The sequence below is a fragment of the Berghia stephanieae genome, chromosome 1 (genome assembly GCF_034508935.2).
Source record: "Berghia stephanieae isolate SIO BIC M18660-M18661 chromosome 1, UCSD_Bste_1.3, whole genome shotgun sequence".
NCBI lineage: Eukaryota > Metazoa > Mollusca > Gastropoda > Nudibranchia > Aeolidiidae > Berghia > Berghia stephanieae.
In genome coordinates, this window is record NC_088360.1 from 131,902,521 (window position 1) to 131,921,770 (window position 19,250).

The 19,250-nt window shown below is 37.2% G+C and overlaps 1 protein-coding gene across 1 annotated transcript in view; it reads right to left on the reverse strand.

Moving 5' to 3' along the window:
* Positions 1 to 526: 526 nt before the first annotated feature.
* LOC144963217 (GPI alpha-1,2-mannosyltransferase 3-like) overlaps positions 527 to 19,250 on the reverse strand; it is a 19,739-nt gene continuing 1,015 nt past the window's right edge. The window contains exons 2-11 of the mRNA XM_078897039.1: positions 19,131 to 19,250; positions 18,604 to 18,764; positions 17,019 to 17,136; positions 16,571 to 16,687; positions 15,827 to 15,936; positions 14,720 to 14,881; positions 14,057 to 14,314; positions 12,475 to 12,739; positions 6,644 to 6,858; positions 527 to 5,946 (exon numbers count right to left, since the gene is read on the reverse strand). The exon at positions 19,131 to 19,250 is cut by the window's right edge and continues 66 nt beyond it. Of these exons, the coding sequence (XP_078753165.1) occupies positions 5,652 to 5,946; positions 6,644 to 6,858; positions 12,475 to 12,739; positions 14,057 to 14,314; positions 14,720 to 14,881; positions 15,827 to 15,936; positions 16,571 to 16,687; positions 17,019 to 17,136; positions 18,604 to 18,764; positions 19,131 to 19,250 (1,821 nt within the window). The 3' untranslated portion in view covers positions 527 to 5,651. The remainder of the gene's footprint in view (positions 5,947 to 6,643; positions 6,859 to 12,474; positions 12,740 to 14,056; positions 14,315 to 14,719; positions 14,882 to 15,826; positions 15,937 to 16,570; positions 16,688 to 17,018; positions 17,137 to 18,603; positions 18,765 to 19,130) is intronic.

A 19,250-nucleotide genomic window follows, 5' to 3' on the forward strand; every position in this document is an offset into this window, starting at 1 on the left:
TGGAACACGACAGGTGGAAAGTGAAACAATAATTTAACGAAGGCTGTGTGAAAATACACTGGATGTTTCAGACACGCCAATCTAAAAAGCGTCGCTTTGCCTTGGCAATATAACCATCGTTAATATAACGGCCCATGAGCTATGCTAGCGCTGTAGAACACTCCTAATTACTTTACAGTCGTTGACTACGATATGATTCTTTCTTTCCTTTTTTAAATATTTGAATTTGACAAATTGACTGATTTCAGTTAATTGACTGAGAATGTACAGGTCTAGAGATACTCTAACTCAAAGGTGACTTGCTCAAGGCCATAGTGTGGTTGGTGTGTGTTGCCCCAGCACTTCTTGTTCTAGCTTATAAGATAAGACAAAGACACCTTATTCTGAAGTTGAATTGTGTTACATAGTGTGGTTGGTGTGTGTTGCCCCAGCACTTCTTGTTCTAGCTTATAAGACAAAGACACCTTATTCTGAAGTTGAATTGTGTTACAAAAACTTGAAGAGGAAATAAAAAATGATAAAATTATTTAGGGTTGAGTTTTACAACTTTATTTAATCGACAATATTATCTTTGGAAAATATGGGAACTTTACAACAATAAAATAATGAAAAACAACAATAAATATCTGTTGAAAACCGGTGATAAAAAACAACTTTCTACATGCTAAGTTTTGATTTCAAACAAAAGATAGAAAACAGATAAAGTAAAATCATAAAAACAAATTAAAAACACAAAAATTAAACGAAACATGAAACATTGTGTTAAAATATTTATATAAAAAAGAGCAAAACAAGACTAAAGCATTTGTTTCTGTTTGAGACAATAACTTGATTTTGTAAAAAAATATTGTCAAAAAAAATTGAAACAATGTGCAATATAAAATGAAGAACAAAATAACAAGACATTGCAATGTATTGTATAATTAAGTCTTAACTAAACAACACAAGCTTTTTATACTAATGTATAGTATACACTGTTCATATGACATAAATACTACAACCAATGTGAACATAACATTCTCTGAGAGTAAGCAGTATGAACAAACAGAATGTTTTAAATGATTAATAATTTTTAAAATACAAAGTGAACATTTATTTCTATCATTGTCCCAAGTTCTTTTTTGTTTGTTTGCTACAAAATCAAATATGATGTTTAATTTGTCAAAATTGAAATACAATTTTATTTCATATTTGTTTAAACCGTATGACGTCAACTGGGGTTACTTTGCCTCATCCGATTGGGAGCATTTTAAGTATATTCTCAGGCTTGTTGCAGTGATTTCTTGATTTTTTATCAAAAGAAACATCTGTCACTCATAAATAAATATAATCTAATTTGTTCAAATCTATAAGGACAAAGTCACCCCATTTGACTACAGTGGAACCTCCCGATTACGACACCCCCGAATAGCGACAACCTCCTGATAACGACATTGACCCGTGGTCCCGATTTTTTTTCTATTTAAGATCAGTAAAAAAAACCTCCAAATAACGACGCACTTTTTGATAAAACCTCCGAATAACGACATCGTTTTGGCGATTTTCGGCAGTTTTCGTAGATATCTGATGCTAAAAATACCGAGTATGAGTACTCAAAAGTTTATAAAAACGATTCCTGCTTGAACCAATGAGAACGCAGCTTTTTTGACGAATCTTGGCTGATATGCATTAATAAAAACCAAGGTATAATGTAAGTGTAAGCAAGTAAACACAAAATCTTGGAAAATGTGATATTATGTGGTGATCGAAATAGTAGTAGAAGTAGTAGTAATAGTAATAATAATAATAATAATAATAATAATAGTAGTAATAGTAGTAGTAGTGGTAGTAGTAGTGTTTTTGTGGGAGGAGGAGGAGGAATTTTATCTAACTCGCAGCGTCCGAATTACCTGTTTTTGTTTGTTTTAAAGGGTTTTACAGCGCTTGTGACACATCTATGTCATATCAGCGCCAGTAAAAAGGAAGAAAATTGGATAGTAAAAAACATTCTAGATTTACAACTGAAATGACATAAGAAGAAGTAAGACAAATGGGAATGGTTTAAATAGGGAACAGATGTTGATTCCAGGAGCACACTATCAGTGTACTCAGTTCAGATCACATAAAAGTCTCATCCAGACACACGCACAAGAACCCTCTAAGAGGAATACACTACAATGTCTTGTTTGTTTTGTCAATGTTAATAAAAACTGGTCCCGCGGACCTTACCACGCCCACTTTGTCCGCCATCTTGGAAACCTCTAAATAACGACCCCTCCGGATAACGACATAAAAACTCGGTCCCGTGGCATGTCGTTATCGGGAGGTTCCACTGTATATGAATGGCATATTGATGGTCGGTAGATCAAACCTCTGAAGTCCCGATTTTCATTATCGGTGGATCAAAACTCTGAAGTCTACATACAAGCTTTATTTTATTCAATTTTAGGCAGATCAGCCTCTGATGGCCAACCATTGATATAAGTTGTATGATGTATCCCTATCTTCATAAGACGTACGGTGAGGGCTAGATGAAAACATATGGACTTGTTCCTGGACAAGGTCACTAAGCAGCATGAAAGAGAAAAATTAATTTTATAAGAGGAGATGAGCTAACAGGAGTGGATCTTGGGAAAAACACAAGGGACAGATTTAGACCTTGACCTTTCCCGCCTCACAGAGATGGCATACCTGCCAACAACTAATCAACAGCTTTCTTTTAAATTGGAGTTTTTAGTTCATTTGAACAAAGTAGTTTTTTAAAACTTCCAGACATAAACATCAAATAACAGTGATAACTTGAACTCCTTATTTAAAACAATGTGGAAAAATAATCTCGTCATAAGAATACAATTTATGTTTTTGTTATAATAATAATAACAATAATTATAACGATAATAATAATAAACATTTATACATAGTATAGCTGTGTTATTTGTAATCCCCAAGAAGGAGGCTCTGGGCACATTACAATTCAGAAACAATCCTAAACATCGAACATCACTAAAAGAAAATATTAAAATTTTGAAACTTAAAACATGTGACACAAGCATGTTAATGGGACGATTTGCATGAGAAGCATTCTTATTTTGTTTTGGTGATGTGGGGAAGATTTTATGTCACTGAATATTGTGATAGGTTTATGTCGTGTTTTGTTATTGTATGACTCGTGTCTCGATTGAGCTGTTGTGAGTAATCTTCATGCATGGGTGCAAGCAAACGGACCTCAAAAAGCCTGCAAGTCTACTTATGACCAGACATATAATCTGAAAAAGCCTGTAAGATTCACAGACTTCACCTCATCATTTGAAGTCTTGTTCTCAGCATCTAGTCTTCATAATAGTAGTCCACAATTGTTTTATGTTTAATTCAAAGGTTGTAATGCAGTAATTTGTTAAGTTTCTTGTCACAAGTTGCACCAAAAAAAAAAAAAAAAAATCTATCAAATCCAAATCGCAAAAAGCCGGAGACGTTTTATTCGGTAATCCAATAGGCCGGCTGTAGCCGGCACTCTTGCACCCATGTTCATGTTATGTTTGTTCACTGTCTCCCGCATAAACGTGACGTCATCGTGTCTATCTTATAAAAGCTCAAGACACCCTTCATTCTTTTCTCTTCGACTTAAATCATTACTCATTACTATTCGTATTTCGCTGATCATCAGGATCCGATCCGCCATCTATTGGTATGTTTTAGAATAAGATTTTACCGGGATGATTCCCAATGTGCTTTTAGAGCATTTTTTAACCGCCCGTTTATGCCCTTTACATATATGGAGAATGCCCACTTCGGTGGAGACTTTTTCTGAACTTTTTCCTTTATTTTACATATTGTGAACTAGATTGAGAAATCAGTTCACGAAAGAGTGAATATAATGGGAATTGGAATTCTGTTTTGTTTTTTAAAAATCATTTTACGGCCCTTGCGACACATTTAGGTCATTATCAGCGCCACGAAAAAAGAAAAAAAATTGGATAGTCAAAAAATTCTAGATTTACAATTAAAAACATTCGAAAAGCAAGACAAAAGGAATGGTACAAATAGGGAACATGAAGATTCCAAGAGCACACCATCAATGTACTTAGTTTGAGATCACTTAAAAGTCTCAACCAGACACAAGCACAGGATCCGACTATGAGGAAAACAGTCAAATGCTTACATTATTATACATTCGAAACAACAAATTTAACAATATGGAACAGAGAGATGATTTACAACCAAAAAAAACAAAACAAGATCTCCCAAAACTATAACTATACATTTGACTGTTTTCCTCCCTGCCAAGGGAAAGGACATAACCAAGTAATCTCATTCAAAGAAAAAGACAGAAGACAATTTGGAAAACAGATATATGAGGATATAGAAGACACGGCAAGTGCCTCCCTGCCCACTATGGGAGGTCACAAACGTGTTAATAGGACGGTGTGCATGAGAAGCATTCTTATTTTGTTTTGGTCACTTCAATGGAAATTGGAATGGAATGCATTGGAGCTTTAATATCAAACAAATTGTCATCATAAACAAAAAACAGTTGGATTTATTTTTATGAAATAATATTTTTGCATAGAAATAGCGGACGGTTTCATAGTAAAACATAAACAGTAGCTGAAAGAATTTAAACACATGACTAGAATGGAATTGAAATGAAGAAAATAAAAAACCTAAATAAACAATATTTAGATCTTTGGGGGGGGGGGGGGGAGGTGAATGAATGACTCAAATTATTTCAATAACTCATGGATTGTTTTGTGATTGCTTGTTTGGCGTGTCGATACAATATAAACAGATGCCCAAATCAAACAATTTGAATGCTTACCTCATTATGATGTACAAGCTAGCACTCTTTTTTTTTTTCCTATGTTCATAATTTTTACTACATAATTTAGCTTAATCAATCTATTAAGAAGAAGAGGAAAAAGCAGGTATTATTATATTTACATAAAGATTGTCCATTGAGAGGATATTAACTTCATTTCTATATAATTTACTCGATCAATTTAAAGTCCCAATTTTTTTGGTAAAGTAATCATCAAGTTATGCAAGACATCAATCTCTATTTGGGTTCTGCATTGTTTTCAATCTCAAATATTTCAATGAAGTATTTGTTTAAAGCTGGACACTTATAACAGCTGATGAGATTTGTCTGGCAATGTTTCTTACACACTTTATCAGATCTCTGAATTTTCATTCTACTTTACACAAAACAAGTTACCACGGTATGCCTCCTGTATCCGAAAATAATATTTAAGTGTTAATTCATCAAACTGGCATCTTTAATTTGGCAACATTCAAGTGACTTGTGTGTCTTATTGGTGACTTTAATGTGGATCTCATAGCTTAACACTGGATTTTGCAATTAACAGCTTATTATATCAGTACAAAAGATAAGTCAAAGATCTGAGCAAGCGTATGAAAAGGTGCCAGACAAAGCAAGAAAAAAAAGTATAAGAAAATAAAAACCCATCCCCCCCAAAAATCAGTATTTCCCGGTCGAGGATGTTTTTTTTTCTCTTGTATTTTTCTTTCTTGCTTTGTCTGGCATCACTTCATACACACTTGTTCAGATCTTTATCTTCAATATATGCCTGCTCCCTAATTTCTTAATTTGATATTTGCAAAAAGACAATTTACTTATCCTATGCCTTTCGTTGCTCACTGTAAATAAATGCAGATCACCTACAGCTGACCAGCACACTGGATCCCACTCGTCCCTCCGGCATGTGTGTATGGAAAAACTGCTCACAAAGGCGATACCCACCCTGGGCCAACCACGACACGATTTCCCGATGCAATGAGCTGTACATGACCACATGTGTCGGTAACTCGCGCTTGGCGTTTGTGTATTCTTTGAGTAGCCACGAGCCTGGATTGGAATAAAACTCGTCGGCTTCCTCTGTGTAGTTCCTAATCCCTTTAAGGTTTGGCTCACAAGTTAGAAATCTCATATTTATGTGTTGGTGAAGGTAGCTGTGGATGAGTCCAAAAAAAAAATTTGCATGAATACAAACTTAATTTACAATGTTAAGTTAATCAGTCATCTGACAAACTCTGTATCGAAATTCTTGAGAGTGATGTGAATGTGTCTAGTTTGTAAAAGAGCTTATTGTCATATGTTGTTGTATTCCCCCTCCACCTCCTCTTCGATTTCCTTCCTCCTCCTCCTCCTCCTACTCTCGTTCTTCTTCCTTTTCCTCCTCATCCTCCTTCTTCTTGATCTGCACCTTCTTCTCAACAGATTGATTCAGTTAAATCATGTATTACAGATTAGGAGAATATGTAGTCTTGTGGTAAGACACCAGCTCTCGGATTGGAAGGTTCTGGGTTTGAGCCTCGCTCGGTGCATAGTTGAGTCCTTGTTGGAAAAGACTCTTTACTCACAATCTCTCACAGTACTCAGGTGTAAAATGAGTAACTGACCATTAACAGCGTTGTTTCTGATGGAAAAATTGAAATATCGCCTAACAGGCATCATGTCCTGCTCTATATGTTACATGTTGATGTTGGTCAGGGACCCTTTGTAAAGTGCTTCGAGCACAATTAGTGGATATTGCGCTATATAAAAGCTCATGTTTAAAAAAAATAAAAAATTTTTAATTGTCTTCACGGTAGATCTGTGATACAATCTTACACTTATTCTAAATGGCTCTATTGTGAAAAAGATTACCTATAGTATGGCGTAGAATGGCACGGCATCAGAAACAAAACATCAGTTTTACTATTTCTCTCTGCTGCGTCACTGAGATATTTGGTCACCATGATGGTGCCTCTTTGGTGAATGAGGCAGAAGTACATGGCAGGGATGGCATTGGTTACAACCAATAGAATAATGAACAGTTTTGCTTTGGATAGGTTCTCTTTGTGTACCTTTGTAATATGAGCCTGTAGAATATAACAATAAAAGATTATAATGTTTTACAGTGCTTGCAACACAACAATTAAGGTCATATCAGCGCCAATAAAAAGGAGGAAAATGGGAAAGTAAAAAGTTCTAGAGTTACAATTAAAGCACCCAAGAAAAGGGAAGACAAATATGGGAATTGGTTCAAATAGGAAACAGATGTAGATTCCAAGAGCACACGCTTTCAAAGTACTTAATTTGAGATCATGTGTTAAAAATAAATAAAAATAACAGTACAGAACAGAGAGATGATTTACAAGGAAAACAAATATCATCTCCCACAACGATAACCATACATTCAACTGTTCCCCCCCCCCCCCCCCCCTGTCATGTTCTTTATTTTACATGATTAACAAATTTGAACACGATGTAGTTCGATTTCCCAATGATACTTTATTCTTTGACTTTTACATAGGCTGTCTATTTTTGGAAACCGGGAACGGATCTTAGTTTCGCTTTCGTACGGGACAATAACAATAACATCTTCCATACACTAATTTGGTATATCTAATTATTATCGTGAATGCTTACATTTTTCAGGTATAGGAATTATATGACATCCCTCTTCTTTAAGATAAAGATTTACATTTACTATAACTCAAAGTAGGCTTTAATCTAAGCTGCTCTTAACAACAACATACAGTTATAACTGTGCACACATACTGATCCATATTTTCATTCTCGATAATGAAAAAAAAAAAATATAATTATTTGACTTAGTATGGCTAACAATATTAATGACTTATCTCTATTCTATTTAATTATTCTCGACAGTAAATTAGGTATATAATCCATATATTGTTCTGGTTGGTAGTCCGGTAATCAAAAATGTTTCTGGTAACTGGTAGGTAATCCATTCGAAAAGGTTTGTGTTTGTTGTCTAACTAACCACAATCTATGAAATATGTACAGCTACTGCACATATGCATAGCTCTAGCAGCTTTAACTAGTGTCTAATGGACCTAGTGTGTTTTTTTTGCAAATTGGGTGTGGACGTCGATTTTATTTCATTTTCCTTAACAATGGGCATGCCTATGATGTGTATTTTGAAGGTTTTATAACAGTACGTCCACTTCTAGTAGTGTATGGATGTGGTTTAATGGGGTGTTCCTGTGGAGACACGTTGTCTCCACGAACAGGCGTGCGTTCGTGCACTGGCTGTTCTCGCGAAGGTGAGCATGGGGGCTCGACCATCGCATTTGGAGGTTTCTCATGTAGTTTGTCTTGTGGGTCGTTGAGAGGCATATTGTTACCGTTCGTTTTTGGCTTGTTGAAGAATGGAACATCTCTAAGCTGGTTTCTGTTTCGACGAATATTTTGCCCAGTGTTTGATTGGACAATGTATGATCTGGGGTGTTTATGTTTGTGTACTATCTTCCCCGGTATCCATCTCTTTGTGGATTGGTCTTGGTAAACAATCGGTTGTTCGTTGTCGAGAGCTGTTAATGGGCGTGCAGCTCTATTGTAGTAGTGAGCTTGTTGTTGTTGCCTTTGTTCCAGTGCTTTGGTTGTGGAATTGAAGTTGTTTGGTTTTGTTGGTCGTCGTGGAAGACCATCACTCAGGGTTCGATTGAGTAGAGTTTGTGCGGGCGATGGGGTGTTATTATCGATAGGGGTATTGCGTAGTGCAATCATTGACAGATATGGGTCTGAGTTTGATTCCATAGCTTTCAGTAAAGTTCTTTTTACAATCTTTACTTGACTCTCGATGAACCCATTACTTTGTGGGTAGTGTGGGGAGCTTGTTTCGTGTCGGATGTTGTAGCTGTTGATTAGGTCTTTGTATGCGTTGCCGATGAAGTGAGGGCCATTGTCTGATCGGATGACGGCTGGTATTCCATGTTCGCTAATTATCTGCTTTGTGAGAGTTGCCACCTTTTGGCTCGTGCTTTGGCCTCTGGGTATTTTCCTAACAAAGGGAAATTTGGAGAAGTAGTCAGACACCAGTAAGTATTCTTCCCCTTTCAGGTAGAATAAGTCTGTTCCTATGGTGTGCCATGGCCCTGGGGGTATTTCAATCTGTACCAGGGGTTCTTTTTGTTGGGCTGGTTGGAGGGATTGGCAGGTGTTGCATGCCTTGGTGATCTCTTCGATATCTCGGTTGGTGTTTCTCCAGTAGACTGAGTCCCGGGCGCGCAGTTTTGTCTTCTCAATTCCGAGATGTGGTTCATGCAGTTTCTGGAGTATCTCTTTTTTCATGGATGTGGGTATGATTACTCTGCGATTTTTCATGAGGATCCCCTCTTCCAGACCGATCTCGTCGCGGTAATTCCAGTAAGGTTTCGTGAGAACGGAGGTCTCATGTATTTTCTCAGGCCATCCCGTGAAGACGATCTCCTTGAGCGCATTCAGCTCATGGTCCTTGGCTGTCTCCTCCCGGATTCTCTGCAAGATGTTTTTGCTGAATTGAGGCATTACTTCGTGGATTTTTACATCCATGTCTTTAATTTGATCATTTTTCTCTGGTGACAGCCTGGATAAAGCATCTACAATTTGCATGTCTTTCCCGGGGATGTAGATGAGGTTAAGATCGTATGGCTGTATCCTTAACAGCATGCGTTGTAGTCTAGGGGGTGCTGCTTTCAGGTGCTTTAATTGGATCGTTGTGAGTGGCTTATGGTCAGTTTCAACAGTAAATTGTTGTCCATATACGTACGTGTGAAACCGTTCACACCTGTAGACAACTGCGAGTAGCTCTCTCTCTATGTTCGCGTACCTTGTCTCTTCGTCTGTTAATGCTTTGCTGGCGAAGGCGACTGGCTGGCCATCTTGTAGGAGTGTGGCACCCAGTCCCTTCAGTGAGCTGTCGACCTGTAATGTTATCGGCTTTTTACTGTCGAAATATGCCAGTGTTGTGTGACTTGAGATTGCTTCTTTGATTTTCCTGAAAGCGTCATCGTGGCTGGCATTCCAATCAAAATTGCGCCCCTTTTTTATAAGATCCCTGAGGGGTGCGGTGAGGTCACTAGCTCCTTTGATGAAGGTACTCATGTATGTTGTGAGTCCAAGGAATGATTGCAGCTCCTGAGTGTTTGTCGGAGGTGCCATGTTTTGCAGTGCTGACACCTTGTCTGGATCTGGTTTTACCCCGTCTTCGGTGCATATTATTCCGTAGAATTTAATCTCTTTCTGTTTGATTTTGCATTTTTCGGGGTTCAATTTGAGACCGGTTTCTTGGCATTTGTTTATCATTCCCTTCAGGTTGTCATCATGTTCTGTTTCTGTCTTCCCGCAAACAACGATGTCATCTGAAATTCCGACGACTCCGGGGCAGCCTTCGAACGTCTGGTCGATTTTCATTTGGAAGATATCCTGACTCATCTTTAAACCGAAAGGACATCGTAAGAAACGATATCTGCCGAAATGAGTGTTAAAGGTGGTGAGGTAGCTGGATTCTTCTTCGAGTTCAATATTCCAATATCCGCATTTTGCGTCGAGAATCGAGAAATATTTTGCCCCGGACAGTTTCGGTAGGATCTCTTCGAGTGTTGGGGTGACATAATGTTCTCTTCTTATCGCTTTATTGAGGTCCTTTGGGTCCAGGCATAATCTCAACCTGCCGTTGCTTTTCTCCCGGTATACAAGACTGTTGACCCATTTTGTTGGTTCACCTTCACGTACTTTGGTAATTATTTCATTTTCGCACATTTCATCCAATTCCTTCTTTATTTTGTCTTTTAGCGTGATGGGTACTTTTCTTTGAGCATGTATCACCGGAGGGACATTTGGATCGACGTGTATCTTAAGTTCTGGATCAGATTTTCTTTGGAGTCAGTTTTATTTTCCTGTATCTGGCAGTTTAGAGTAACAAGATTCAATTTCTCTGCTGATGGTAACCCCATTATTGCTGCTCCTTCATCTTCTGTGACATAGAATGTTGCTGAATGCTTTATTTTGTTGTACTGACATTCAATTTGGCATGTTCCAAACTGTCTGATCTTATGGCCACCATAGCCAGTCAATATTTTGTGAGATGGAGTGAGTGAGGTTGGTTTCCCATCTTTGTCGATGTCGTCGGGGAACATTTGTTTGAAAAGTCTCAAGGGCAGTGCATTTCCTTGAGCGCCTGTGTCTACCTTGACTTTGAGTGTAGTTTTTGTTGTCTTGTATTGTGGCAAGTCGATTTGTATATATGCGAATGCTTCATCCCTCTTCTTTTTAGTTGAGTCTATTGTCTGGAATTCGATGTAATCGAACATTACTTCTTCACCAGAATCGGACTGCTCACGAACTTCGTGTACGGATTTTGATTTTGTTTGGTTGTATTTTAGCTTCCTGCAGACTTTGGCAAAATGGTTCGGTTTTTTGCAGTAGTTGCATGTTTTGTTTCGAGCAGGGCATTTCGTCGGATGGTGAGCCGTGCCACCACAGTTGAGGCAGTGAGAGAAGTTTGGTTTGGTTTGGTGAGTGGGTGCTTTGGTACCTTTTCGGTGTCCAACAGGACGGTATCCTGAGTCTTTTCTGAAGGTATTTATATCAACATGATTGACTTGCGGCGCGTTTTGAATGCTAGATAACTGATGACCTGTTGCCTCAATTGATCATGCTATGTCTAACGCTTTGTCCAGTTGAATGTCCTCATCTTGGAGTAACCGTTCACGTATTTTGTCGTTTTTCGTCCCGAATATGATTCTATCTCGGATGAGCGAGTTTTTTATTTCGCCATAATCACATTCCTTTGCGATCAGTCGTAATTCGGTGACAAACTGGTCTATTGTCTCATTCTCTTTTTGGAGGCGGGAGTTGAAACGATATCTGGCCATGATTGTGTTCTTTTTAGGTTGGCAGTATTCACTGAATTTGTCAAACAGCGTCTGTACTGGAGTGTCTGTTGCCAATGACCAGGTATTATAAATATCACGTCCTGCTTGTCCAATGTAAAGTAGAAAGTAGCTCGATTTTTGCTCATCTTTCTTTTCGGCTAACGGACCCGTTAGAAGGAATTTCATATGTTGGCTCCAAGATCGCCAGTTTTCTGCGATATTGCCGCTTTCAAAATCCATGGATGGCGGTTTAAGTGCATCCATTGTGCTTCGAATGATTGAACTTGATTTTCTGACCTGACTGTTACGATAACCTTGAGTTTCTGTACTGACTGAGACTTGATTTTCTGTTCAGATCGAGATTCGATTTTCAGCGATTTTCCTACGCAATATCAATAAATAACAGTGTAAATGTACTTATAAACTTGCCTGACACCATGTCATGTTCTTTATTTTACATAATTAACAAATTTGAACACGATGTAGTTCGATTTCCCAATGATACTTTATTCTTTGACTTTTACATAGGCTGTCTATTTTTGGAAACCGGGAACGGATCTTAGTTTCGCTTTCGTACGGGACAATAACAATAACATCTTCCATACACTAATTTGGTATATCTAATTATTATCGTGAATGCTTACATTTTTCAGGTATAGGAATTATATGACACCCCCCCCCCCCCAGCCAAGGACTCCGGCCAGGGGCAGGACAAACTAAGTAATCTCAATTCAAGACAAAGACAGAGAGCAATTGGAAAACAGCTATAGGGGGATAGAAGACACAGCAAGTACCTATGGGAGGTCGGGAACCCCATCCAGAAATATATCTAACCTGGTGTGTTGGATCTCCAGCTTCATCTGTGCTACTAAATGCCTTGCTTTTGTCATCTGATTTATTGTCTCCATCCCCCGATATTCTGTCCTTGACCTCTGTCTTCAAATGGTCAGGGTGATCCCCATCGTTGATGCTTTTCCTTCCTTGCTCTTTGTTTCCTTCATTGGGTGCTTTACAAAGCTGCTGAAAGTATTCTCCACAATAGTGCATTGCTAAGGGGATGACTGTTGACATGAAGCGGAACTCTTTGTGTGGTAATAAACTGGTGGAAAAAGACAACAACAACAAAAAATTATAAAAAACAGATAAATATGTATTATGCGGCTATGTGGTCTTGTGATATGACTATGACACTTGCCTTCGGACTGCAGAGTTTCTAGTTGAAGGGTGTGTTGTGACGTGCACGAGTGCGGTACGGAATTTGCTGATTGGATCGATCATCATAACATAGTAGTATGAGTAGAAGCTGCTGCCTTCGAACTGGAATGTCCAGGGTTCGAGTCCTGCTCTGAGCAACGCATAGTTGAAAAGGCTCTTTACTCACATTCTCTCTACACACTGCTAACAGCTTCATCTCTGTGGGGAAAAATATTTGTAATATTGCCTAAAAAGATGTAATGACTCGTCCTACATGTTAAGTAACACTGTTGACTAAGGACTCCTCGTAAAGTGCTTTAAGCACATTTAGTGGATATGCCAAACAGACATGTCAAAAGCTACTGATGATCATTACAAATAGCGTATCTGATAGCTCAATTGGTTGAGGCCTTGCAAGTTGAGTCAAAAAGTGATTAGTTCCCATTCAACCTATCAGTGATCTTTTGCTTAGCCCAGTTGATTAAATCTGACACCAAGTATTTTGTGATAGGCCAACGTCCTATCCATAAGGTAGCAATCAATGATTGCTGTTAATTTACCCCTGAAAACTAGGATGAACTCCTGCTCTATGGGGCCTTAAGGTTCTGAAGCACTATATTAATATTGATGGAAGTGTTGAACTTAAAAAATAATGAACTCTATGGAATACAAAACGTATGATATTGACCAATAAGACAAGGTGGCAAGAGTGGATAAGACAACAGACTGTCATCTGGATGTCCTGGGTTCAAATTCTGCTTTTAGAGACTCTTTCAATCCTTAAATAAAAAAAGATAACCCAAATTGTTCGTGTTGTGTTGTTGCATTGCGGTTGACGCATGGGTTGTTTCAACATTTTCTTAACACAGGTGGTAAAGACAAATTTCCACATCTGATCCTTAAGCGCCATTAAGCCCATGGAGCTGGAGTTTATCTCAGTTTCTATAACATGAAACAGGCAACAGCAATAGCTTGCTACCCTTTGGATAGGATGCTAGTCTATCACAAAGTACTTTCCACCAGATCTAACAAAGACCCAGCTACCCAACCCTGCTGGATGAACAGGGGGGGGGGGGGGGCAAAAAAATAGCTCGACTACAACCGAAATCGATCTTGGTCCCTTTGCTTATGAAGGGAGTGCTTTGCTAACTGAGCCATTGGGACCCCTTGCCACATAGATAACTAAAATTGGACAAAACATTACGAACTGGAAATCTTTTACCTGTGTATTCCGACAATCCACACAATTATCCACAGCAAGACTTTATTCTGTGATTTATAAGCTCCCACGACAAAGGCCAGGAGATGAGACCCCAGTACGACGGGCAACCCTTGAGAGAGATACCAGTGCCAGGGGTGGACACCGTAAATGTTGGCATTCCCATCCAGAACGTTGAACCGTAAAAAGTTGAGCTGTACAAAAGTCCATTTATCGTACCAGATTCGATCTGTGAGAGCTGAACACCCCAATGAAACCAGCCTGTCAATACGGGAACAGGAGAAAACATTAAATAAAGAGATGATTACATACTTACTTACTTATCCAAACCAGTGACCATCTGAGCTCTAGCCCTTCAGTCTTGTGCCATGACGTAGAAGTTAGAAGACTTTTGTAGTCGTTCCAGATGACTATACAATGTGTAAAGAGATACTAAAGACTTACTGTTTACGGACAAAACACAATTTTTGTTATAGGATAAAAATCTTCAAATTTTCATCAATTTAGAAAATGACCCATTCCCTCCCCTCATTATATTTATATCATGCAATAACACATACTCGCAAGCTCATTGTGTTATTCAGCACGATAAAAATAACCTGTTAAATGTATACATATAGATGAAAGAATCATATAATAGTCAACGTCAGATATAACATAACCTACCCCACAATGACATAGGCCTTGATGACAGACAGAAAGTTTTTCGACCCATAAGTCTTTTGAAGATGCCACGAGCACACAAGAATCCAGACGGCAGCAGCAGTTGGTCTTACAATAACCGACAAGGCAGCAAATGTAAGGAATTTATACAAATCCTTTCTCTTCCTGAAATAGAATAGAAAAATAAAGCTGAAATACAACTTAATAATTAATAATATTACTAACTACTTCAAGATATTGTAATGATGTTGGACATAAATATATATTTTTAAAAAAATTAAGTGCATATAAATCTGAACAATAACTTAAATAATATTAATGCTAAGCAGTGATCTTTCTTAACTCAGTCCTTCTTATACTTGATGCAAATCGGGTTGTTGTGATTCACTCTTCAGCTTCCGAAGCATACAATAAATAAACCACGACAGTTTTACAGGCTTTTGTCTTCACTTTTCCTTTGAATCCAGCTACCTATCTAACACGACTCTGGGAGATTTATCCCTTTACATTCTCAGGATATGACAAGGTCGTCTTTCTTTGATGATCTCACCGATATTTTAAATCATGACTCGTCTTAAAATCTCCACAATTTTTTACTCAATCCAAATATGTAACTCAAACTATTTTTCATGGAAGATTTATTCCATTTCTTTCACAGAACTATAATAAATTAGTGAGTACTAGGGGTTCAAAAGAATGTTTCATGTTACAGTAAATGACATAATCAGTCGGATGGTGAAAAGGTTTTAACTGAGATACTGCCAAGTTTAGTTAGAAGGTCAATTTTTATCCAAATTAGTTCTCGTCATAAATGATTAAATCAACCCTTATTGTAAATCTTTGAGAAATATCAAAGCTTAATTTCACTTCTAAATTTTTTTTACAGCTAGTTGAAAATGTATGAAATTTGAGAAAGTTGCTAGATACCTTTCCCATAAATCTGACTATAACTTCATGAAAAATCACCCATTTACTTCAATAATAATAATTTTCTAGAATTTATCATAATTACTCCCATGCAGCCATTTTTTCCCCGTTAACATTGCAGATACTGTGTTTTTAAAAAACAACGGCAGCACGTGTAAACATGATAAAAAGTGGGATAAACACCTTTTGGAACCAGGCCATGGGAAATAGCTTAAAGCAGCTGTAACCAGCACAGCCTCTGTAGAATTGCTCAATGTGCGGGTGGAAGTGTAAATAGTAAACCATGATAGAATCTGGAGGATAAACGTCAAAAAAGGCATAAAAACAAAATTAAAATGATTGGATTATAGATGAACTAGAGGTTTATGTAATCAAATAAATGTTAGGAAATTGAAAACTTAAGAGCTAGAAATCTAGAAGCTAGCCCTATCAAAGATTTAAACACCTTTTCCTTTATATATATGTGGAAAAAAATAATGTACAAGCATGTAAAACCCAATATAAAGGTGTATAAAGATATAATGAATATTGCCTTAAAAGAGAAATGCTAAACCATAGCACTGATCAGAAGTAGATTCAGCTATGTGGTCTAGTGGTATGACACTCCAGAGTTCGAGTCACACTCCGAGCAGCGCATAGTTGAGTCCTTGGAAAAGGTTCTTTACTCACATTCTCTCACCGTACTCAGATGCAAATTGAGTACCGAAACATTAACCTGCATTGTCTCTGTTGGAAAAAAAAAATGTAATATCGCCAAATAGACATCAATCTCTTGTCCTATGTGTTAAGTGTTGCTGTTGGTTAAAGACCCCTTGTAAAGTGCCTTTAGCATGTTTAATGGATAATGCGCTATATAAATGCTCTTGTTTGTTGTTTTAAAAAAATATTATTGCAACATTGATTTAGATTTTTGTTTAAACAGATGACCTGGCAGAGAATGGTCCATTGTGCTGTAGATCTACCTGACAGCTGACATGACAGATTATAAAGACGTATGTCCCCATAAGCTGCCACAAGGGCTTGAAACAGTCTTGGAACTTTGATCTAAGGGGAGAGAGGGTAGGGAAGGAAAATAAAAACATTTAAATAAGGAAAAATAATCACAAATCCATTTGCACTGTCAAGGATTGAAGCAGAAATGTTCCTCCATAATATGCTCATTAAGGATATATTTGACTTACAATAAAATAAGAGAGCAAGTTTAACTGAATCAAGATTCCAGAAAAAAAAATAATTTAAAAATTACCATTTATTGAGTTTCATAATCCTTGAGCAAAAACATACGAGATTCTTTTTGTTATTTTTTATTGTTTATACAAACAGCCCAAGTTCAACCCAGACGTAACAACAACAACATATATATATATATACTTACTAAAGCTAATCTGGAATCCAACCCAAAGACGTAGAGAATCTTGTAAAGTACTGCAAAGACCAGAGGGTAGCTGTAGCCTCTAAGACCTTCTCTCCATTCCCAAGTTTTGTAACCATACCTGAATTAGAAATAATCATTATTCAGTCTGGAAAATGTAGTTATTGTTTCATGTGCTGCAATGTGGTCTTGTGGTATGACACACGCTTTCGGATTGGAAGGTCCTGGGTTCGAGCCTCGCTCTGCACATAGTTGAGTCCTTGGAGAAGGCTCTTTACTCACATTCTCTCATCGTACTCAGGTGTAAAATGAGTACCTGGCCGATAACAGTGTTGTCTCTGTCCGAAAAAAATTGTAATAGCGCCTGACAGATGTCATGTCCCATCCTAAATGTTAAATGTTGCTGTTGGCCATGGACCCCTTGTAAAGCACTTTGAGCATGTTTAGAGGATATTGCACTTTATAAAAGCTCAATTTAATTAAATATTTATTCAGACAATCCAATTTCTTTGGGTTCAATATGAATGTTTTACACCACTGGTCTTCATCAAAATCAGAAGTTGTTGCATTAATGCTCAAGCTACATTTCATTCTTATTTTCGTGTTCAAATCTTCAATTATGTTTTAATAAGGACCTATCACACAATCTCACTTTTTGACTAGTACTATCCTGTTGAGTCCCAATAGCTCAGTTGATAGAGCACTCGCTTCACACACAACAGGACTGAAATCAATCCTGGGTGAAGTCGAAATTTTTTTTTCTGATCCTTGTCCCCTCAGCAGTGATTTGGTAACTGGATCTGATAGCTCTGGTGAGAAATACTTTGCGATAGACTAGCATACTAGCCAAATGGTAGCAAGCAATTTTATGGCTCTGAAGGACTACTTTTATTAACTTATTGAATCATCTAAATGATCTTGAGTCCATTTCTTAATATTTCTTTTTCCAAACACTCGATACTGTACCCAAAACTTAATCTCAATTCTTTTTTTACTGCCCATCAACATTACATATCATTCAATCTATATGATTATATGAGAGAAAAAATAGAAAGGATATATGATTTATTTTCTGTTTTAAATTGAACTCGCAGAGCAGATGCTAAAGTTCATTATTTGATATAATAAATGGCTTTCATTTAACACTGTCTTGATACATCAAATGTATCATCTTTGTCAGTGGAACATGGGCTTGCAAAAGAGAACTCTGAATCTGTAAACTACTGTCAATTTTGAAAGTGCTTCCTACACATTTCATTATAGTTATAGCTAACGAGTTCTTATAAAGAATTTTCAATGACAAAACCAATACCAACACATTTAAATAAAGTTGATGCTTTTCCTAATAGATGAAATTCCCTTTTATTCATCCCATAGGGGAAATTTGTCTCTAGGGTCTATTCCAAGGGCAAACTGGAATAGCCCAGGCATCAGCCGCAGTGCAGTGCTAGGGCGAAGTGACTTGCTCAAGGCCACACAGCGCAGCAGCGGGTGATCGAACTCTGTACCTTTCGGGTATGAAGAAAAGACTGTACCGCTGAGACATGCTGCCCCCAATAGTTTTCAATAATAAACAGACAAATCCTACCCAAATGTCATGTGATGGGAAACCTCCAGGGACTGCCAGTACTCATCAGGGACATAGTGAGTTTGTATGAGGAGGGCATTGGCACATCGAATGACGATCAAAGCCAAAAACAAGGAGTGATCTCGAGACATGAGATGTCTCAGCACACTGGGACCCAACACCTGAGAATAGTAATGATAATATTAATAATAACAATAATGATAATAAAAATAATAATAATAATAATAATAATAATAATAATAATAATAATAATAATAATAATAATATAATAATAATAATAGTACAACAACAACAATGTTAATAAATAATAATAATAATAATAATAATAATAATAATAATAATAATAATAATAATAATAATAATAATAATAATAATAATAATAATAATATAATAATAATAAAATATCTTTGTAACTTGTAACAAAACAGAGAAAGGTATGTTCCTAATTTTGATGACGACAAAATCTATCTGGATTTCAAACAAAAAACATTTGAATGGGTACTCGAAATGTGCTCTTTAACTCTTACCTCGTCATGGAAAAGATAGCATTCATCTGCCATTTCAGCTGCTGTTTCTTCTTCTTCACTTGAAAAGAAAGGACTGGGAGGACTTGCATTCTCCTCTCTTATTTTTTGCAAAGCTTCTGC